We start from the raw sequence: 21,456 nt of genomic DNA, 5'->3' as shown, positions 1-21,456 counted from the left end.
GAAGCTGGGGGGACTCCCACAGGCAGCAGAACCCAAAGAAGCAAGGAGAATTCCAAGGGACCAGCATTTGGCACGGCGTGCTCCCGTCTCATCCTGGAGCCCCTAGATTCGAGCTACTTCCCAGCTTCTGACCACAGCTCCCTGCACATGCACACCCTGGGAGGCAGCCAGGGGTGGCTCTAATACTGGGGTCCCTGCCACACCCACCACAAGACCCGGATTCGGTTCCCAGCTTTGGGCTAGCCCAGTCCCTGCACTAACAAGAACATCTTGGGGGTGAACTCATGGACGGAAGTGCTCAAGCTCTCTCTGTCTTGTCAGAAAAATGCAAAGAAATAATATATATAAACATTACCAAGAATACAGGAGACCCTCAATAATTAAAGACCCAGGAGTGGTGCAGGATGAGTGCCACCTCTGGGACTGTCTCTTTTTCACCAGGTACCGGGCAGTCAACTGCCAAGGGAGCAGGTGGTGGGCATGCAGCTGCTGGAGGGCCTGGGGCGGGGTGAGGGCCAGAGAAGGGAAGAATGCAGCTCCCCCTCTTTCTCCGCAGGGAGTCTAGGCAACCAGGGGTGCAGCTGTCCTCAGCGTCCCTCCCCCTCCCCCTTTCCCTCAAGGGCACGACTCCAAGGGCTTGGAAGAGCTCACCAAGTTTATTTGGGGAAAGCAAAAAGGGAAGGGGCTTTACACACACACACACACACTCACACACACCCATACACAAGTGCTGAGCCTCGCTGCTCCACAGGCTGATGCCAGTTGCTGCCCATCCCCAGGGCTGGATCTCAGGGGTTCTGAGGAGGTCCAGGCTATGCAGAAGAAATGGTCATGAGAAAGGTCCCAGGGGTCCTCCTCCCCTAGCCCAGCCCCTCTGTCCCTGGCAGCCAGTCCTATCTCCACTGCTCTCCCTGTCTAAGCCCCTCTCCTCCAGGGGTAGGTAAGTCGCCCCTCACCTGAGCCCCTGGGTATGGGGGGTCACCTGGTACTCCAGGTCCCCCCTGTTCCCCACAATGCTGGTTCTGGTCCATCAGGGTTATCCATGTTCTCATAAGAGTCTGCATCTGGAGAAGATGAGGAAGAAGAAAAAGGCAAGGAGGATGGCCAGTAGCTGGGACGGAGGAGGAGGAGGGGGACTCTGCAGGTGGCAGCCGCAGAAATACCCACCTTCCTCATGAGAAGGGCCGGGCCGTGGTGAGGTGCGGAGTTGGGGGGCCGCATACAGGATCCCTCGCATATCCTCATAGGACTGGGACCCTGCTTGGGAGAAAGATGGAGAACTGAAGGCCAGCAGCCAGGCCGGGGATGTGGTGTTTGAGGGGCGCAGGGGAAGGTGGGAGGCTTGACTCTTGTCTGCTACAAGGGGGTGATAATGTCAGCCTCCAGCCGGGGCGCTGGTTAGCCGAGGGGTCTGAGTCAACCAGGGGTTCGGTCAAGAACACAACTAGAGGGAATGAAAGGGTGGTAAAGGACAGCTGTGGGGAGCTGGGGCAGAACTGTACTCTGCGTGAGGAACTAGGCTGAGGTGAAGATCAAGTCCAGCACAGAATAGTATTGTTGGTATACTTAGGGCTGGTCCAAGTCCCGAGGCTCAGGATTCGGGGAGAGGAGACAGGCTGAGGTTAGAGGTCGGAGGCCAATCTAAGTCAGGATCAGATCAAGGCTGGGCCAGGGGTCAGAACAGAGGCCAACAGCACTCTGACTGGGCAAGGCAGAGAGTTCTTACCCAGAGAGATGGCTTCCCGGCTGGGGTCCCAGGCAGAACCGTGGGGGCTCAGGAAGTCTGGAAAAGAGAGAGGAAGGACACCATGCCTGCTGACCAGTAACCAGCCCTGTCCCAGCCAAGGTGGACCCTCGCACACACCTACTGTCCTGGTGACCGGCTGGGCCAGCTCCTCATCTTCATTTTCATAGGACTCAGCTGTGACACGAGGGAGGGATGCTGGTTACCACTCCTGCCCCAGCAGCCGTTGGGCGGGGGTTGGGGTGGGCTGCGAACAGGGGAAGGCAGGGATCCTGCTTGGACACCCCACCAGGACCCCCAATTACCATTGGAGAAGGAGTCGTCATCTTCGGGACCCACGGACCCTTCCTCGGGGTTCTCATAGCCACTGCCGTCTGGTGGGGAAGGAGGGGTGTCCTTCAAGTGTATTCAGCTGGGGGTGCGGTGCGGTGCGGTGCGAGACTGGGAGTGGGAGGAGGGCAGCTTACCTTGGGAGAGCTGGTCCTGCGCGGGGCCAGAGTCGTTCTCGTAGAACTCGGAGTTGCCCTCACTGTCTGGCTCCTCGTAAGCTTCGCCTTCCTCCTCTTCTGGGCCTGGGATATTAGGGAGAGGGGTGGAGACCTCGCGTCATGGCTCCCTTCTCCTCCAAGCCCCGGGCCGCTCCTAACACCCCTCATGTATTTACTGGCTCTCGGCAGGCTCCGGGACCCCGCGGCGGCTCCGATCTCCCGGACATCATCCCCCGGCCGGTTTCCGTAGGATGAAGCGGCGCCCCCAAGGCTTGCCGCCCAGCGCTGGGTGCGCCCTGGAGGGAGGAGCGTGGCAAGGTGGTATCAGGAGGTCGGGATTCTGTGCACCTGCACTAGAACCAGGTGTTCTCCATCTAGGAGCGGAGCCTCTAGTTCTGGGGGGGGTGGGTACTGGGCGCGCCCCGAGGACGGAGCTCTGAGCCTGGGTCAGAGCCCTGGGATTGAAGGTGTAAAACAATGGGGCGGAGCTCTACCTCTGGCGGGGGTGGAACTACAGGCTGGAAGGGCAGGTGGGGGTCGGTGCCTCTTACCAGTGCCAGAGGTGGGCGTGGGGAGGGACAGCACGTTCCCATACTGGTTCTGGGCTCCGTTTCCTTGGGGTGGCATCACTTTGAAAAACCTGGCAGAAGGAGAGGCGCACTGTGGGATCAGGACTGGGAGGGACTAGCTGACTTGAGAACCACAGCCCAGGCCTTCCAAGGTTCAAAACAGCGACTCTTGGGATTCGCTCCTGGGACAGTCACAGGAGATCACGCCTAGGAGATCTGCCCAGCTTGGGAAGTCAACTAGAGATTGGGCAACGTGTAGAAATGGAACAGGGACCCGCTGGAGGCAGGAACACAGGGCGCGCAAGGGCGGGGAGACGGGGAGGCTGAGGTGCCCCACTCCCCGCATTGGCCTATTACCTCCTGGTGGGATCAGTCATTCTCTTTCTTTTTCTTCTCAGGATCAAGGCTGGTGGGAGTGAAGAAGCATGGTCAGAGGAGGGGCTGCTGGGCTGAGGGGCGGGCAGAATTGGGGGGCTGCTGGGGAGGTCTTTTGGGGAGCCATGAAGGAGATGAGTTCACGTTTCCATGGGCTTGAGGAGTTCAAGGGTGGGTGTGAGGAGGCGGTGAGGGGAGGAGGCGGTGAGGGGACGAGGGGACAGGATTCTGGGGTCTGTGGATGAGGGCTGTGGGAGCTTTGCAGTCTGGCTCTGGGCAGTGACTCACCTCTTCGCAGATGAAGAAAGCTCACCAAACAGATCAGACAGAAGATAAGATACAGCAAAGTCACCACTGGGACCATCCAGCCATTCTTCTTTTGCAGCCAATGCCATAGTGCTAGGAAGGAGGGACTATGAAAGGAGGACCCCAACCTGGCATCTCACTTCCCAGCCCCAACACCTCCAAGGACCAGAACTCCAGGGTGGGAGTTGTGAGTGTAAGACCCAGACTTCAAGTCCCAAGCTCTGAGGACAGAGTTCTCTGATGTCTCTTCCTTTAACAGAACCCTGCTCCATCGGGACCAATACCAGCCATGGGATCCATTTCCTAGCCACAGCTGAGGACCGTCATGGCCAAAATGGAGGACAGAGTTGAGTTTGTGAGACTAAGCTGGGATCTACTCAGGGTCAAGTTTGGAGTGAAAGTTGAGGCTGACTTTGAGGGTTGTGGACAACAAAAACAAGATGGCCAGGACCCTGTGGCCAACTTGAAGGATGGGGTAAGGAGATGGAAGAAGGGCCAGGTTTCTGGTCTGGACCTGTGGCCAGGCAGTGGTGTCCTTTCCTTAGGGGAGGCCACCAGAAGGTTATAGCTGGGCGTGAAGATAAGCCTGATTTTGCCTATGTTGAGTCTGCAGTGTCCATGGGACAATGAATGACAGTTACAGAAGGTAGTTAGGTTCAGGGGCTCCAGAGCCTGGAGTGGTGACTCGGAGAAGTCAAGGAGGTCTCATGGGAAGAGCGTGTAGACAGGGAAGAGAGAGAAGAGCCTGGGGCTCCAGGGTCAGGGGAAGAAGATGCCCCTTTAGATGATGGAGCGGAAAGGCTTGCCTGGGCGGTTACTTCTGGGAAGCAAGGGACAAGTGGAGTCAAGGCTCAGGGTTCGGGCAGAGGCCCCTCCCTGCCAGCAGCACCCTACCTGGCTGCACCGTGACTGTGAGATAGAGGCTCTGGTTTCCCCGTTCGCAGTGGTAATTCCCAGCATGGTGGGCTGTGACCCGTGACAGCACCAGAAGATGCTCCGCAACCCACATCTCTCTTACTGGGGACTCGGCCTTCAAGGTGAGGTTGGACAATAGGATGCCGCTGGAGTCAGGGCGCGTGTGGCTCCAGAAGATGGAGCCTGTGGTCATGGGGACAGGGGCCACCCCACAGGACAGCCAGAGTGTGGAGCCGCGTGTCACGGTGAGGTCTGGGGCAGAGAGAGATGAGAGGAGAAAAGCCCAATCTTGGGGGTGAGTGGAGGGGGTCTTGTTCCCTCACCTCCTTCCGGTTTCCAGTCCCCGGCCCCATAGGTCAGGACCACTCCCCACACCCCTTTCCCATGCTTCCTGGCATCTCCCCAGGACACTTCCCCTTACCTTGGCTGAGACTGTCATTTAGACTGTCCCTTGGGAGAGTGCAAGCAGACATCATGTCCCATTGCTTGGCCTTGCCTTCAACTTTGTCCCACATATACACAGTCTCTGGCAAGATGTTCTTTAAGCCACAGCCTGGGCTGACTAGGTCTGAAGCATTCCACCGGAACAGCTCCCCTGGGGAGAGACCCCGACCCAGGTACAGAGACCAAGGGACCAAAGGAAACCATGAAGTAGGGGAGAAGGGGGAGAGAGAGCCCACAGGGCTCCTTTGGTGAAGCCACAGGACCCCGGAAGGCAACCCTAATACCAGCTCCTCCTCGCTGGGCCTTCAGCCCCTCCCTCCAGCATCCAGCCCAGCCCAGCTCAGTGCTCACCGCTGCCATTCACGCTGACTGTCCAGGCAGGTTGCCAGGGGGCAGATGGCATCTGGCAGGAGTAGAAGCCCCCCATGTGCTCGGAGACATTGAAGAGGAGGAGTAGGATGCCCATAGGCCCCACATAGAAGGCCTGGCCTGGGGTCCCCGGACTCAGCTCTAAAAAGGAGTTTGACTCCCGATACCAGGTCAGTGTATCAGGAGAACTATCTGAGAGGTTCAAGAGGCACGGCAGCATGAGGTCACTTCCCTCTAAAGAGAGAAAGAGAGAGAGAAAGAGAAAGAGAGAGAGAGAGACCTAGTCCTCCTCCCCACCCCACCCCGCTGGCAAGAACCAGGAATAGCTAAGCCTTCCCCTCCATCCTTCCAAACCATCCCTTGAATTGTGTAATAGAAGCTCAGAGAAGGCAGGCTACCCTACGGAGGGCACCCAGCCCGAAACCCAAGCTTCCACTCCCAGCTGCCCTCCCTCCCTCCCTGTCCTTTCTACCTACCTTCCACCTCCACCATCACTGGTTCCAGAGATCTGACTCCCATCGGGGTGAGGAAGAGGACGAAGAAGAGGAGGAGAGGAGGTGGCATGGTGGCCAGGCTCCCCAGGGCACCCAGCTTCAGCGCGCAGGGGATGCTGGGGTAGGCTGGGGCTTGGGGGGCACTGAACCATGGACATCTGTGGGGGCGAGTAGGCAGTCCCCTCTGAGAGGAAGGGGCGGTCACGCCTTGGGCTCCCGGCTCCCAAGCCCGGCTCTCGACCCACACGACTTGTTTCCTCTTGTCTTATTTTCATCCCCGATGCTCAGCACCCTGAGCACCAATCGTGTGTGTGTGTGTGTGTGTGTGTGTGTGTTTGTTCACTCCTATTGACCTCACTAGTGTGTGAGTCCCTGGGGGAGGAGAGCTGTAGTTTTGTTCACCTCCCTGTGCACCAGCCCTACGGTGGTGCTGCTGCGTTGTTCTCAGACTATCCTGAGAACTATTCAGTGAATGAACGGCTTCAATTTCCTGTTTTCTACTCCACCTGCTCCCCACTGAGGCATCCGAAGCATTACTTCAAAGATCCTCCTACCCCCATACACCCATCTCCCTCAACTCTAGGATGTGGCAGACCTGAGCTGGAATCTCCTACCTGCACCTTGTGGCTCAGTAAGTCAAAGCTCCAATAAAAACATCACAAGGGCAGCCATTTGGGGGCAGTGCTTGGATAACTCCCTGGGATGCCCGTATCCATATTGGGTTGGAATCCTTGCTCTGCCTCTGATCCAGCTTCCTGCGAATGCACACCCTAGGAGGCAGCAGGTCTCTGCCAGCCATGTGGGAGACTCAGGTGGAATTCTCTGTGTGCGGCATCAACTCATCCCAGCCCTAGATGTTATTTATGAGTATTTGGAGAGTAGTCCAACAGAGGGACAGTCTCTCTCTCTTTCTCTCTCTCTCATTTCAAATAAAATAGAAAAAATTTTAGAGACTTTTTTTTAAGTTGGAAAGATAGACTTATAGAGAGAAGGAGAGACAGAGAGGGAAAGATCTTCTACCCGCTGGTTCACTCCCCAAGTGGTTGCACTGGCCAGAGCTGAGCCAGTCTAACGTCAGGAGATTCTTCCTGGTCTCCCACATAGATGCTATCCTCTGCTGCTTTCCCAGGCCACAAGGAGGGAACTGCATGGGAACTGGAGCCACTGGGACATGAACTGGAGCTCATATGGGATGCTGGTGCTTGCAGGCAAAGAATTAGTTAGTTAAGCTATTACATGGATCCCAGAAATATATTTTTAAATTTTCAATATGGTTTATGAAGATTCAGAGAGGACAACATATGTCCGTATTTCTAGTCCAGTGCTGAGCACACAGCAGGCCTTCAGTTAATTCATAGCAGAGAGCTCAACGCAGGACAGCCTGGGTTCAAACCTCAGGCAAGTTTTCTTCTCCTTGAACTGGAGGTGATGAGAGCTTGTTCTGGGGATAACTCCATCAACACACAGAAAGTCAGAAGAGGCTGGCAGCTGCCTGGGGACGGCCAGGGTCACACAACTTCATCCTGAGGAAAGCTTGCCTCACCACCCTTTTCTTAGCAGCTATGCCCTCCCCTTTCCGTCCCCCAACCCCCACCCCCAGGAAGCCCCTGCTACAGTTCCGGAAGGAGCCTTTTTAGAAATGGGGAAATGGGGCAGCAGTGTGGTATACTGGGTAAAAACCGTCACCTGCAATGCCAGCAACCCATAGGGCCACTGGTTCATGTCCCAGATGTTCTACTTCTGATCCCTGCTGATCTGCCTGGGAAGGCAGTGGAGGATGGCACAAGTGCTTGGGTTTCTGCACCCATATGGGAGACCTAGAGGAAGCTCCTGGCTCCTGGCTTCAACCTGGCCCAGTGCTGGATGTTGCAGTCATCTGGGGAGAGAACAAGTGGATAGCAGATCTCTTTCTCTTCTCTCTTTCTCTGTACCTTTGCCTTTCAAATAAATAAATCTTTTTTTTTTTTTTAATGGAGAACTGGAGGCTTTGCGAAGTCACACACAGAGCTGGTGACAGCATCTAGGAGGCCTGACTCCCCATCTCACCCCACTCCACCCCACCTCACCCCTTCACCCCACTCCACCTGCCCCCCCCGCCTCCCCCGCCAGGTCTGCATTTTTCTTTGCTGTGGGCTTTCAGGGAAAGGATCCAAGGACCCAGGAGACATGCTTTCACAGTTGTGGATTCCCTGGCTGGCCAGGCTCACTGTGCTGTGGCTTCCTGTTTGCTCTAGGCAAACCCCAGGGGACGCTACAGGTGGCAGGGCCCCACTTCCCTTTGGCTGAGTTGAGGTGAGGGGGGTGCTGGGAAGGGAAAGAGTGAGGCACTGGGGAAACCATGATGACAGTAACAGGACCCCCAGTGGCCTTGACCCCCACATCCTCCCGCAAGCCTCAACACTAGTTTCCCAGCTCAGTTCCTGCTAGAGCTTCTCAGTGCCTCACTTGAAAACCTTCCAGAGGCTTCGCATCCAACTAAAAGGAAAATTCCCTGGGCTGCCGCCATGGCTCAGAAGGGGGCCTGCACTTTAAAGCACCCGCATCCCATATGGGCGCCAGTTTGTGTCCCTGCTGCTCCACTTCCCACCCAGCTCCCTGCTTGTGGCCTGCGAAAGCAGTAAGGACAGTCCAGTGTCTTGGGACCCTGCACCTGTGTGGGAGACACTGAGGGGGTTCCTGACTCCTGGCTTTGGATCAGCTCAGCTCTGGCCAGTGCAGCAACTTGGGGAGTGAACCAGCGGATGTTTCTCCTTCTCTCTGTAAATCTGACCTTCCAAGAAAAATAATTCAATCTTAAAAAACATAAAACCGGGCCTGGTGGCGTAGCCTAGCGGTTAAAGTCCTCACCTTGAACACGCCAGAATCCCATATGGGCGCCGGTTCTAATGCCGGCAGCTCCACTTCCCATCCAGCTCCCTGCTTGTGGCCCGGGAAAGCAGTCGAGAACGGCCCAAGGCTTTGGGACCCTGCACCCATGTGAGATACCTGGAAGAAGTTTCTGGATCCTGGCTTCGGATCAGCATAGCATTGGCCATTGCGCTCACTTAGGGAATGAACCATCAGACGGAAGATCTTCCTCTCTGTCTCTCTTCTCTCTCTGTACATCTGACTTTGAAATAAAAATAAATAAATCTTTATTAAAAAAAGATTTATTTATTTCTATTGGAAAGTCAGATATACAGAAAAATGGAGATACAGAAAGAAAGATCTTCCGTTTGCTGATTCACTCCCAAGTGTCTGCAATGGCTGGAACTGAACCAATCTGAAGCCAGCAGCCAGGAGCTTCTTCCAGGTCTCCCTCGCAGGTACAGCGTCCCAAAGCTTTGGGCCGTCCTCCACTGCTTTCCCAGGCCACAAGCAGGGAGCTGGATGGGAAGCAGAACAGCCAGGATATGAACCAGCACCCGTATGGGATCCCAGTGCATGCAAGGTGAGGATGTTAGCTACTGGCCTACCATGCCAGGCCTGAGAGAGTCACTTTTACAAGTCATGTGCTGTCTCCTGCTTAGCAGCCTTCTGTGGCTCCCAGGGCATACAGGATGAAATCCAAGCCTGGTGGCAACTAGTGGGGTCTCCTGGGTGTGACTGGAACCTTATGTGTAGTCTTCATTTCCCACTTTCCCCCAGAAACTCAGCCAGGCTTAATTCAGAAAATAAGAAGCTGTTAGAGATGAATGCACCAGAGATTGTATGGGTAGGTATGGTGGCACGGTGGGACAAGCCAGCACCTGGAATACCTGCATCCAATGCAGGAATACCTGGACTGAGTCCTAGCTCTGCCTCCAATCCCGTGTCGTGCTAAGGCGCCTGGGAGACAGGGTATGGCCTAAGTAGCTGGGACCCTGCCACCCAAGTGAGAGACCCTGATGGCGTTCCTGGCTCCTGGCTCTGGCCTAGCCCCATGTTCGCAGACATCTGCGGAGTGACCCAGCCGACCAAAGGTCTCTCCCTCCTACTGAGAGAATCTTCCATTCTCTGCTATGACTACAGTTGGTCTAAAGCCAGGAGCCAGGAGCTTCCTTCAGATCTCCCATACAGGTACAGGGTCTCAAGGACTTGGGCAATCCTCTACTGCTTTCCCAGGCCACAAGCAGAGAGCGGGATGGGAAGTGGTGCCCATATGGGATGCTGGCACTTGGAGGCAGGAGATCAGCCAGTTGCGCCAATATGCTTTCAAATGAATATTTTTTAAATGCAATGAAGAGATGATTAAAAAACAAGAGAGGCTTCAGGGAAGCCCTCCCTGAGATGCAAGGAAGGAAAGCAGAGCATGCCCAGGAAGCCCATGCCTCCCTTTGCTAGGAGCTGCCAGGGCTTGCTGCACCATTTCACAGTCCAGCAGCAATACAGTAACACAGCACACAGCGTGTGGCGGGGCGACTCTGGCAGAGCCACCCCTCCAGCTCTGTGACACAGCTCTTGCTGGCTGCAGCGGCTACTTCGCTGTTACTGATGCTCCACCGCCATTCCGGAGCCCATCCGCTGCCTCTGAGCAATCTCTTGGAGGAGATGGGACCATTTTCAAAATGCATGACTGAGTTTTTAAAGAGGCACGAGACATCATGTCTGCTTTACAAAATTATTCCAACTGCCTGAAGCAGCATTCGCGAAAGGGGCCTAACGTGTGTGTGTGTGTTAGGGCTTGCAGAGGAGGTCATGAACCACTTGTGGAGCGAATAGGTGTCACAACTGGAGACAGAGGAAAGCGGGCACCTTCTGAAATGTTCTCTGCACCACAAGGCAAGTTGACAGAACTTGCAGGAAGCCAGGAATCACAAATTCGCAGCATAGTTTCGGGGCAGGGGACCCCCAAGTTGGCATTGCTTAAGAGTTGAAGGACTGGGGCGCATGTCAGGAAGGCTTGACCCCGAGGACGGAGCAGAGGAGGGATTTGAGAGGCGCTGGGAGGGGACGAGGGGGGATTTGCAGGAAGCTAAGACTGACGTCCAGGGGGATGGGATAGGGACGTGGAAGTTTGGGACGCGGACGACCGACTACGTGGACACTCGGTGGCGCCCGCAGAAGCGAAGCCGACCCAGCCCAGGCCCCAGGGACGCTGGGCAGGGCGGAGGGGCCCCAGCTCGCTTTGTAACCTGAGCCAAGCTGCTGCGGAAGGGCGGCCAGGGGCCGGTCGGAGGCGGCTCGGGGAGGGGCGTGGAGAGCGCCTGGGCCTGCGTCCCGGACAGAGTGTAATCCGAGCAGCACTTGGAAGGTCACGGCCAGACGCCAGCGACCACCTCTGCAGAAACACGTCTGGGCTCTCTGAAGGACAGAAGGAGGAGGGCGGGGCCTGGACGTGCGCTCGGGAATCTTCGGCCGACGCTCGGCAATCCCCCGCCCGCCCTTGTCCCCCACCTCCGCTTCCCGCAGGGACCTCGAGCCCGGGGCCGGTCCGGAAACAGCCGAGCGGATCCGGAAACATCCGAGCGGACCCGGAAGCGGGGAGCGCCGTCACCAAGGAGTGCGGGAATCCGCCGTTTGCGCCGAGGCAATGGCAGCGGCTGCGCCGGCGGCCGCGGGTGAGGACGGGCGGCAGCGGCGGCGGCCGGGGGCCGGTATGTGAGGGCTCGGCCATGCACGCGGCCGGGGCGGGGGCTCCGGGCTCGACCGGCGCCCGGTGCAGGTGGCGGGGGGTGGAGAAGGGAGCCTGGACAGGGAGGCGGGGCCCCGGGCTCCCGGCGGAGGGGGCGTGGCCTGGCGCCTCGGGGTGGCGCCGGGGGCAGGTGAGAGGTGGACCCCTAGGGAGGGCCGAGGAGGGATGGCGTCCGAGCCTCGAGGGGATTGGGTGACCCGAGGAGGGCCGCGTGGAGGAGGCGGGCTGAAGGCGTCGCGAGGCCCAGCCAGGTGGCCGGGCCGGGGGCGGGGCCAGGTGAGGGGCGGGGCCTCGTGAAGGTCGGGGGTCCGCAGCTTTGGGGGCTTCTCCCGGGTGGCGTGCAGAGCACCAGGGATGGAAGAGAGTCTGACCGTCGTTCCCCCACAGCGCTGGATCCCCGGTCCCGGGATGGGCCGGAGGTGGAGACCGACTCAGGTGAGCTGGGCCGGCTTCGGGCTGAGCTGGCGGGCGCCCTGGCTGAAATGGAGACCATGAAGGCCGTGGCGGAGGTGAGCGAGAGCACGAAGGCTGAAGCCGTGGCTGCGGTGCAGCGGCAGTGCCAAGAGGAGGTGGCGTCGCTGCAGGCCATCCTGAAAGGTGAGCGGACGTGGTGGGCACACAGGGACAGTGCGCCGCACGGGTGGCGGAGGAGGGGCTCAGGCAAGCCAGACTTGTGAGGTGCTCCTGGGGGCCCCCCTCTTTTGAATTTTCCTAGAGTGTGCTCCCCTCCCCCCTGCAGCCACTGGCAGTGACAGCTTGGTTTAGCTCGAAGCCCCTGCTGGATCATTTCTTGTCTCACCGATGACTGATCAACCCTTGAATGTGGGACAAGAAACTTCTCAGTTCCCCAAACCGAACCCTAGGCCAGGTGTCTTGGCGTCATCCTCTGGCTTCTTGCCCTCCCCACACACCCCTCCCCACCATGCCCCATCTCCCCTCCCTCCATCCCCTGTCCCGTGACCTCCCAGCTTCTTATCAGCTCTCCCACCCCGCTCCAGGGAGGGGTGATGTTGGTGAGCTGAAGCAGTGCAGCCCCCACTGCCCCTGCTGTGCAGGCCCTGGTCACCTGCCTCCTGGATTAACCCTCTCACCCATCTCCTGCTGTGCTCTAACAGCTGGATCCCAGGGTAAATTTTCTGATTCTCATCCCCCTATCATCATACCCAACGCCTTCTCTTGAAGTTTATATATTCATTTGAGAAGCAAAGAGAAAGAAAGACAGAGAGAGTCTTTGGGGTTCACTCCCCAAATGCTGCCGGCAGCCAGGACTGGGCCACACCAAAGCCAGAAGCCCAGCCCTCCAGAAGGTTGCCCGTGCGTGTGGCTGGGCAGGACCCAGGCATGCCTGTCGTTATCCGCTGTGTTGCAGGATGGGTTAGCAGGAAGCAGAAGGTGCTGGGTCCTGGACCTGCATCCCAAGCAGCAGGTTGGCACTTCCTGAGCACCATTCCGTGGCTCCAGACTTCTTCCGGGCGGGCTGCTGTTCCCAGGGTAGCCCCACGCTGATCAGCAGCGCGGTCACATCCTCACGTGACTTGTTTGTCATGGAGTGTTTGTTCTGCAAAAAGGAGCCACTCTGTGAAAGTTTACAGACAGTTGCTAAAGAAGAAATGGAGGTGTGTCCTACAGTAACACTGGCAGCTGACCAGCATCAGTTCAGCACGGGTGTGCCAGGAGCCAAGCTGCATGCTGGTGTCCAGCTCTGTTTGACAAGGAAACCCTGCAGCCAGAGAGATTAAATAACATGGCCAAGGTCATACAGCTAGAATGTGGCAGAAGCTTTGAACTCGGGCCATCTGGCCGCTGAGCCTTTCTCTTCTACCATGAGGATCAATAAGACGTGAATAGCAATGCATATTCCTGGCTTGAGCATCTATTGCGGGATCTGTTAAGCAGTTGCATTGGTACCTTTTTTTTTTTTTTTTTTTAGGATTTTTAGATTTTGATTGGAAGGGCAGATATATAGACAGAAGAAGAGAGAGAAAGAAACATTTCCTGTTCCCTGGTTCACTCCCCAAATAGCAGCAATAGCCAGAGCTGAGCTGATCCAAAGCAAGCCAGGAGCCATGAGCTTGCTCCAGGTCTCCCATGTGGGTGCAGGGTCTCGGGGCTTTGGGTCTTCCTCAACTGCTTTCCCAGGCCACAAGCAGGGAGCTGGATGGGAAGTGGAGCAGCCGGGACACAAACTGGTGCCCATATGGACCCTGGTGCGTGCAAGGCAAGGATTTAGTTGCTAGGCATGTGCTGCGTTCTTGTTTTGTTTTTAATTGACTTGAGAGAGGTTTTATAGGCTGGCTCACTCCCTGGATGCCTGTAGTAAAGGATTACTACAGGAGTGGGGTGAGACCAAAGCCAGGAGCCAGCGTCCCACTCTAGGACTCCCATGGGGTGGCAACCAGGTAGTTGGGCCATCCCATGTAGTTTCCCGGGATCTACAGGAGTAGGAATACCAGAATTAGGAGCAGAGCCAGGGATTGAACCCAGGTACTCCACTAAGCAGCACAGATATATCCACTAAGCCAAGCACCCACCTCTATCAGCATGCATTAGTAAGAACAGATCATGGAGACCAGGCCTGTAGCATTTGTTGTGGGATCACTTGAATGATTTGTCCATGAGGAAGTCATAGAGAAAGTGGCTACTGCTGTGAGAACATAGCAGGCTAACCCTCCGCCTATGGTGCTGGCAATCACATACGGGCACAGTTTTGAGTCCAGGCTGCGCCACTTCTGATCTAGCTCCCTGCTGGGAAATCAGTGGAGGATGGCCCAAGTCCTTGGACCTCTGCGCTCATGTGGGAGACCCAGAAGAAACTCCTGGCTTCAAATTGACTTCAGCTCGCAGTTGCAGCCATTTGGAGAGTAAACCAGTGGAGGAAAGATCTCTCTTACTCTGTTTTCCCTAAAGCTCTGTTTTCAAGTAAAAAAAATAAAATAGATTTTTAAATGTATTTGCATGAAGCAAATGTATTAACAGGGAATTAGATCATAAGTGTAGCAGCTGGGACTTGAACTGATGTTTATATGGAATGCCAAGGTCACAGCCGTCAGCTTTACCTGCTACACCACAGCACTGGCTCCAGGTTGTTGAAGCCTTCATGTGTGTGATGGTCTCATCTGTCCCCATAGCTCAGCAGAATCCCCTTTGTAGCCGAGGCTGGGCCAGGTGGGGTTTCACCTGGCGGAAGTCATCAGAACCCACAGCCACCGCCGCCACCAGTGCGCTGACCCTGCCTCTCCCACCCTCCCTACCCGGGCAGACTCCATCAGCAGCTACGAGGCGCAGATTGCGGCACTAAAGCAGGAGAGGCAGCAGCAGCAGCAGGACTGCGAGGAGAAGGAGCGGGAGGTGGGCCGCCTGAAGCACCTGCTGTCCCGGACACACCCACTGGATTCGCTGGAGAAGCAGATGGAGAAGGTTGGGGTCTTCACTGGGGCTGGGGGTGGCCTGCAGCCTACAGCCACCACCTGCTGGCAAGTGCTGGACAGGTTTCTATGGGCAAGGTGTCCAGTTGGAAGGTGTTTCACTGGGTGTCTGGTGTGTGGGCTCGCTGTGCCTATTAGCATTGCCCCTCAGAGGCCTGCGGGGTCAGCAGGGCTCATCTGGGGAGGTTTGGAACACTCCAAGGGAGAGCATGGGCATGCATTGGAGGAGGGCAACAGTGCCAGGCAGGGATGACTGGCAGATTTCAGCCTTGAACAGTTGGGCAGCTGGCAGGGCTATTCTTGCTGACCAAGCGCCTACCGCAGGAGGAACAGTGGCAAAAGCTGCTCCGGGGTTGGCCGCCTTAGGGTTAGAGGAGCCCGCGTGATGTCCAAGCTGGAGCCGCCAACAGGCTGTGGGCCGGGCAAGGTCAGCAGGATCCCAAGTGCCAAGAGAGGTGGAAACAAGGTGGCCAGCCGTGGGCTGCTAGGAGGCGTGTGGGGAGGCCGGCCTCTTTGTACAGGCTGCTGTTGGGCTTGCTGCGTGTAATGGGAAGCTCCAAATGGGCAACGGCTTCCACAAGTTGGAGGTCGTAAAGACTTGAAGTAGGCACACTCTGGAACCAGTACAGCAGCGCATTCAGTCCCAGAGGACTCGGGCTCTTCCCATTGTTGCTGTTTCGCCATAGGTAGCGAATTGCCTCATGGTCCAAGAGGACTGGTCAAGTGCCAGCCATCATGGTTACATCCAATCAGCAAGAAAGAAGAGAAGGGAGAGTCCAGAAAGATCACACCCTCTTCCTTTAAGCAGTGGCCCCAGGAGTCACATGCCCATTGCTGGCTTACACCTCATAGGCTGGACACTAGCAGTAACACCTGCCAACGGTTAGTTAGGGAAGCTGAGCAATGCATGATAGGTGGAATTCGAGAACTTAAGGCGCATGCATAGTCAAAACAATGAGGTTCTTGAAAGGAGATAAACTAGATGTTGGAGCAGAAAGTTTAAGAAGACAGCTTTTGGGCTGAGTGCAATAGTGGTAGCAGCTTAAGTCCTTGCCTTGAACATACTGGGATCCCATGTGGATGCTGGTTCTAATCCCGGCAGTCCCACTTCCCATCCAACTCCCTACTTGTGGCCTGGGAAAGCAACTGAGGACGGCCCAAAGCCTTGAGATCCTGCACCCATGCGGGAGACCCGGAAGAAGCTCCTGGCTTCAGATTGTCTCAGCTCCAGCCATTGTGGCCACTTGGGGAGTGAACCATCGGACGAAAGATCTTCCTCTCTGTCTCTCCTCCTTTCTATATATCTGCCTTTCCAATAAAAATAGATAAATCTTAAGAAAAAAAAAAAGACAGCTTGTGATCTTGACCTTTTCACCTTGTGCCCTGGGGGCCAGTCCTGTGGGTTCCTGGTGGCCAGCAGTGGTGGTAGGGGGCGTAATCGTCTGTGCGCTAAGATGAGTGGACATCACCTGCTAGGAGATGAGCCAAGGAGGAGGCGGCCGTGGACAGAACAGAGAGGCCCAGCAGTGTGTGTGTGTTTATGTGGAGTGGAGGGAGCCTGTCAATGCCCAGTCCCCTCCACGCGCAGGCGCACGAGGACTCGGAGAAGCTGCGGGAGATCGTGCTGCCCATGGAGCAGGAGATCGCAGAGCTCAAGGCCAAGCTGCTGAGGGCTGAGGAGCTGATTCAGGAAATCCAGGTGAGGGTGGCCCAGGGGCAGGGATGGGGAGTGAGGGAGGGGGCGTGGGGCCGGGTGGGGATGGGGTCATGGCTATAGGAGCCTCTGGCCCCAACCCTTCCCTCCCTGCCCCTCTCACTTCCCTAGAGACGGCCCCAGCCACCACCTCCCCTGCCTGGCTCTGCAGACCTGCTGCTGCCGTCATGCCTGTCCCGAGACCCGTCCCCACCCCTGGAGGCCCCAGAGGAACTGAGCGGGGACGCAGGCCCAGCGGCCGAGGCCTTTGCCCACAATTGTGATGACAGTGCTTCCATCTCCTCGTTTGCCCTGGGCAGCGGTGCCAGCACTAGCTGCTCCCCACCACGCAGCCACCAGGGCCTGAGCCCTGAGCAGGAGGAAACAGCCTCACTGGTGTCCACGGGCACCCTGGTGCCCGAGGGTATCTACCTACCCCCTCCTGGTTACCAGCTTGTCCCAGACAGCCAGTGGGAGCAGCTGCAGGCCGAGGTGAGTGGAGAAGGAAGGGCAGCCCCACTGGGTATCCCCAACCACTATCCCTTCCTCGGCCCCATTGGGCCCAGGCTGAGCCTGAGCAAGGTGCTGCAACAACTCACCAGACCCAGATCACCACAGGAGATGATGTCACCAGCAAGGGGGATTGTGGGATAGAGGTGGGCCCAGGAGACCTGGGTGAGGGTTGCGGGGGGAAGGGGAGGCTTAGGGCTCCAGGGCAGGGGAGGCCTGATTTGAAATAGAGATCTCCTACCCACAGGATGACCCCAAGTGCCAGTCACAGCCAGGGCTGGACCAGGCTGAAACTGGGACCCTGGGTTTCAGTCTAGGCGGCAGGGACCCTAGCACCAGCAGCTTCCCACAAGGCTGTGCACCAGCAGGAATCTTGAATCAAACAGTCCAGGGGCTGGCACTATTTCTGCCTGTCACACCAGCATGCCCGTATGGCCAGTTTCGTGTCCCAGCTGCTCCACTTCCCATCCAGCTCCCTGCTAATGCTCCTGTGAAAGCAGCAGCGGAATGCTCAAGTGCTTGGGCCCCTGCATTCACAGAGTAAACCAGATGGAGCTCCTGACTGGCTCCCAGCTTCAGAGTGGCCCAGCTGTGGCTGTTGTGGCTGTTGGGGAGTGAACCAGTGGGTGGAAGAGCTCTGTCTCTCCTCTCCTTCTCTCTTTCCTTCTCTCTTCCAGTAAAACTTAATGGAAAAAAAAAAGTGTTGGTGCTTGGCCTGTAATGGGGGCTACAGTGTGTTAAAGGGTACCAGGCATCCGCCCCAATTCTGCATTGTTTGTACGAAGAAGTGAAGCACCTGCTGGCTGCAGGGATTTGGAAGCTTGCTCAGGCCTCTGGGGAGAGGGTAGAGGGGGGCATTAGTAACGGGAGAAGCTGACTGACCATCACTGGGGACTGTGGCTCCAGAAGGTGGTGACCAGGAGCCAGGCTGGGTCTAAGATCCCCTAGGAGAAGGATCTGGGAGCCCCCTCCTGCTGGGAGGTAACCCCCTGAGGTCTGGCTGTGTGACAGGGGCGGCAGCTGCACAAGGACCTGGAGTCCGTCCGCCGAGAACGGGACGAGCTACAGGAGGGCCTACGGCGGAGCAACGAAGACTGCGCCCAGCAGGTGGGTCCTGGCCTGCAGCCGCCTTCCTCCCCTTTTCCCACCGCTCCCCCTCCCCCCGCCCCCGTCACCAACCCCAGCCTCACCTGTGCCCTGCGTCCACCCCCAGGTGCAGGTGCTCTTGGCCCAGGTCCAGAACTCAGAGCAGCTGCTGCGCACCCTGCAGGAGACCGTGAGCCAGGCCCAGGAGCGGGTGCAGATACAGATGGTGAGTGGCAGGGCTGGGCCAGGGCCTGGGAGCCCTGCTGGGAACTGTGCCAGGGAGGCACCTGCAACTGCTGTCAGGTGGGGAACGGGTCTAGGGCAGCCCAGGCTGTGGCCAGAGCAGAGGCCTCGTCCAGCACCACCGCTGGCTGCCTGAGAGTAGGCTCTCCATGCTGCCAGGTAGATTTTTCTTTTATGGTACAGCTCCATAGACTGGGATTTCCCTCCTCCCCCAATTTCCTCTATTTATTACAATAGTGTAGTCCTCCGTCAACAGTCACAAGTCCATCGTTCTGCTATTTAAGTGTATCCTGACATTGCAGGTGCAAACAGTGGCAAAGAGTCCAGCATCCTATTGTCAAGATACATTTGAAAGTTTTATTGGGAGTCCGTCTTTGATTCAAGAGTCAAGATGAAAGCCAGTGAGATGTTTCTGATTAAAAAAAAAAAAAAAAAGAGCAGCGAGAAACCCAGATATCAGTGTGTTGTCTCAAGTTCTTACAGTCAGCACCCACTTTAGGCTGGATGAACTGGCTGACGTAGGTCGTGGTTGCCAGCCCGTTACAGGAGGGGTGGCTTGAGTGTCCCAGCAGCCAAAGACCTGCAACAAAGGACATGGCGGGAGGCGGGCTGGGCTGTTGGGGCTGCTTGAGGGAGGACTTGGGCTCTAAGACACGGTGGCCACCTCATGAGCTTCTGTTACCTGTCTGGCCCCACCACCGTCCCAGGCAGAGCTGGCCTCCTCCCACAAGTGCCTAAGCCACGAGGTCAAGCGGCTGAATGAGGAGAACCGGGGACTTCGGGCTGAGCAGCCCCCGCCTGCGGCACCCCAGGGCCTCCTGGGGCAGGATGAAGGTGGCGAGGAGGAGGCGCTGCCCAGCTCGGTGCAGGTAAGTGGGGCCACCCAGGGCCCTGGGAAGCCGCCTCTTGGCTCACTGCGTGTTTTCACGTGGCCCGAGGGGCCTTGACCTCCTGAGTCCTGTCAGCTCTCGTGGATAGCACTTCTGAATCCATTGATCGATTAGAGATTGGATCACCCAGGCAGGCTGCCCCACCCAAGGTCTCCAGTCTAAACCGGCAGGGCTGTTTTCTCCAGAGTTCCTGGGAAAGTGGACCCAAAGCGCAAGTTGACCTTGGTTTTTTGACATTTATTTATTTTTATTGGAAAGCGAGATTTACAGAGAGGAGAAACAGAGAGAAATATCTTCCATCCACTGGCTTACTTCCCAAGTGGCTGCAATGGCTAGAACTGAGCCGATCCAAAGCCAGGAGCCTGTTCTGGGTCTCCCATGTGGCTACAGGGTCCCAAGGCTTTGGGCCGTCCTCCGCTGCTCTCCATGCCACAGCAGGGAGCTGGATAGGAAGTGGAGAAGCTGGGGTATGAACCGGCACCCTTGTGGGATCCCGGCAAATGCAAGGCAAGGACTTTAGTTGCTAGGCTACCACTCTGGGCTCTTGGCTGATTTTACCATTTTGATGTTGTGGTTACCACTCAGACCATGGGGTCCTTTGCCTTGGTTGTCTCGGAGTTTTATGTCAGGGGGTGCATGGGGCCCTCCCCGCCTCCCCACTGTGGGAGTCCCTGAGCCATCAGTCATGTCTGTCCCTAGTCCCTAAGAGTGGGCATTTTGGGGCTTCTTCCCACCTTTGCTGTTTTCTGCCTGCCTGTCTTCCTCTCCACCAGCCCTGTGCCCAGCAAGTGACTCGTGTCTCTGTCCCCCTCCTCTTCCCCCAGGAGTTGCAGCAGCTGGTGCAACACATACGTCAGGAGGCACGGGCCCGGCAGCGGGCCCGGGAGCATGAGGCTGAGCGCCTGCGCATTGAGATCGTGACACTGCGGGAGGCGCTGGAGGAGCAGACGGCGGCCAGGGCCAGCCTCGAGGGGCAGCTGAGGGTGCAGCGGGAGGAGACAGGTGAGGGGAGCGGTGGGTGGCACCAGGGCCAGGTGAGGACAAAGGAAGTCATGTGGGACAAGCCCTGACCTCTCTTTCTTTGCTTCCCACAGAGGTATTAGAGGGTGAGTATGGGCCGGCGCCAGCCAGCCACGGGGGCACCAGGAGGGCCTGGGTCAGCTAGAGGGCGAGGGCCTGACATCTCGCCCTCACCTGACTCCCCAGCCTCCCTCTGCAGCCTGAGGACGGAGATGGAGCGGGTCCAGCAGGAGCAGGGCAAGGTGAGGCGGGGCAGGGTGGTCAGCTGGGAGGAACAGATGACCTGCCTCACCCCTCCTGTCCAGGCCAGGTTGGAGGGGGTAGAGAAGGGGCCTGCTGGGCCAAGGCTGAGCCAGACCCTGGCCTGGTGCATCTCCTTCAGGCACAGCTCACAGACCTGTCAGAACAGAGGGCCAAGGTGCTGCGGCTGCAGGCCGAGCTGGAGACCAGCGAGCAGGTGCAGAGGGATTTCGTGCGACTGTCCCAGGCTCTGCAGGTGTGGCACGACCCCTCTCCATCCTATGGGTGGGACTTGGATGGTGGGGGGGCTCTCTCCTCCCAAGGCCAGCATGAGTCTGTGCTCTGGGCTTGTGTTCCCTGAAGCAGCCACCCCAGGCTACTCAGCTTCCCTGACCCCAGTTCTGCAGGGAACAGGGGAGTGGGAGTGGCCACCGCAGAGGTGGTGCTGGGTGTGCCCGTGTGGGCCCTGCCCTGGGGGGTGGGCACATGCTAAAGGCCTCCCGTCTCCGTTTGCCAACTCCACAGGTGCGCCTGGAACGGATCCGCCAGGCGGAGAGCCTGCAGCAGGTGCGCAGCATCCTAGACGAGGCCCCCCTGCGGGATGTCAGGGACATCAAGGACACTTGAGGGACCAGGCGGGAACCCCTCTGCAGAGGATGGCCCTTGTTCAGCACAGAACTGGCTGCTGCTGGGGCCCTGGGCTGTCAGGATGGGGGCCTCGTCCTCTCCGAGCCTAGGGTTGAGGTGCCAGGGCTGTGGGTAGTCCGGACCTCCTCCACTAAGGGACTTCATGAGTCGGTGTAGGGGAGGGTAGACCCTAAACCCCTCCCAGAAGCCAAGTACAGGCTAGGCTGCTGCCACTTGGGCCCGGCCCCTTCCCAAGGCGGCCAGGAGCCTCTGCCAGCGTCACAGGCACGCCTGGGGCCAGGCAGCTGCTTTCCAAGCCGCATGACACTAAGATCCTTGGCCACGGAGCCTGGCGCAGGCCCCAAGACGCACACAGAGGCCAGGCCAGACTCTGGGTCATTTATTTTCAATAAATAAGCAGCTCA

The 21,456-nt window shown here is 57.5% G+C and overlaps 2 protein-coding genes and 1 long non-coding RNA gene across 6 annotated transcripts; 1 reads left to right on the top strand and 2 right to left on the bottom strand.

Annotated features, from left to right (window-relative positions):
- Window positions 1-637: 637 nt before the first annotated feature.
- CD19 (CD19 molecule) lies at window positions 638-5,818 on the bottom strand. Of its 4 annotated transcripts, none has more exons than XM_040973151.1 (15): window positions 5,687-5,818; window positions 5,193-5,444; window positions 4,819-4,992; window positions 4,377-4,649; window positions 3,465-3,575; window positions 3,159-3,207; window positions 2,784-2,872; window positions 2,409-2,528; window positions 2,212-2,316; window positions 2,050-2,118; window positions 1,865-1,921; window positions 1,727-1,783; window positions 1,168-1,260; window positions 957-1,064; window positions 638-812 (listed from the first exon to the last, which is right to left on the bottom strand). In XM_040973151.1, the coding sequence occupies exons 1-14, from the start codon at window positions 5,772-5,774 to the stop codon at window positions 979-981; spliced, it is 1,623 nt and encodes a 540-aa protein (XP_040829085.1). In that variant the 5' UTR covers window positions 5,775-5,818; the 3' UTR covers window positions 638-812; window positions 957-978. The 4 variants fall into 4 exon arrangements, with proteins under 4 accessions (XP_040829085.1, XP_040829086.1, XP_040829087.1 ...); XM_040973152.1 differs by having other exon boundaries at window positions 1,168-1,257; window positions 5,687-5,817; XM_040973153.1 differs by lacking the exon at window positions 5,193-5,444.
- A 4,514-nt stretch (window positions 5,819-10,332) lies between these two features.
- On the bottom strand, window positions 10,333-11,170 carry LOC121151583. Its single transcript, XR_005883183.1, has 3 exons — window positions 11,079-11,170; window positions 10,798-10,966; window positions 10,333-10,393 (listed from the first exon to the last, which is right to left on the bottom strand). It is a non-coding gene; the product is annotated as an uncharacterized LOC121151583 (long non-coding RNA).
- On the top strand, window positions 11,098-21,453 carry RABEP2 (rabaptin, RAB GTPase binding effector protein 2). Its single transcript, XM_040973150.1, has 13 exons — window positions 11,098-11,259; window positions 11,685-11,894; window positions 14,557-14,714; window positions 16,311-16,421; window positions 16,548-16,907; window positions 17,937-18,032; window positions 18,139-18,237; window positions 18,962-19,123; window positions 19,969-20,146; window positions 20,239-20,250; window positions 20,351-20,406; window positions 20,547-20,660; window positions 20,930-21,453. Exons 1-13 carry the CDS (start codon window positions 11,196-11,198, stop codon window positions 21,029-21,031), a joined length of 1,722 nt encoding a protein of 573 aa, XP_040829084.1. The 5' UTR covers window positions 11,098-11,195; the 3' UTR covers window positions 21,032-21,453.
- Window positions 21,454-21,456: the final 3 nt, after the last annotated feature.

The sequence above is a fragment of the Ochotona curzoniae genome, unplaced genomic scaffold (genome assembly GCF_017591425.1).
Source record: "Ochotona curzoniae isolate NIBS_2020 unplaced genomic scaffold, NIBS_Ocur_1.0 contig_2321, whole genome shotgun sequence".
NCBI lineage: Eukaryota > Metazoa > Chordata > Mammalia > Lagomorpha > Ochotonidae > Ochotona > Ochotona curzoniae.
This window is presented reverse-complemented; position numbering and strand designations above follow the sequence as displayed.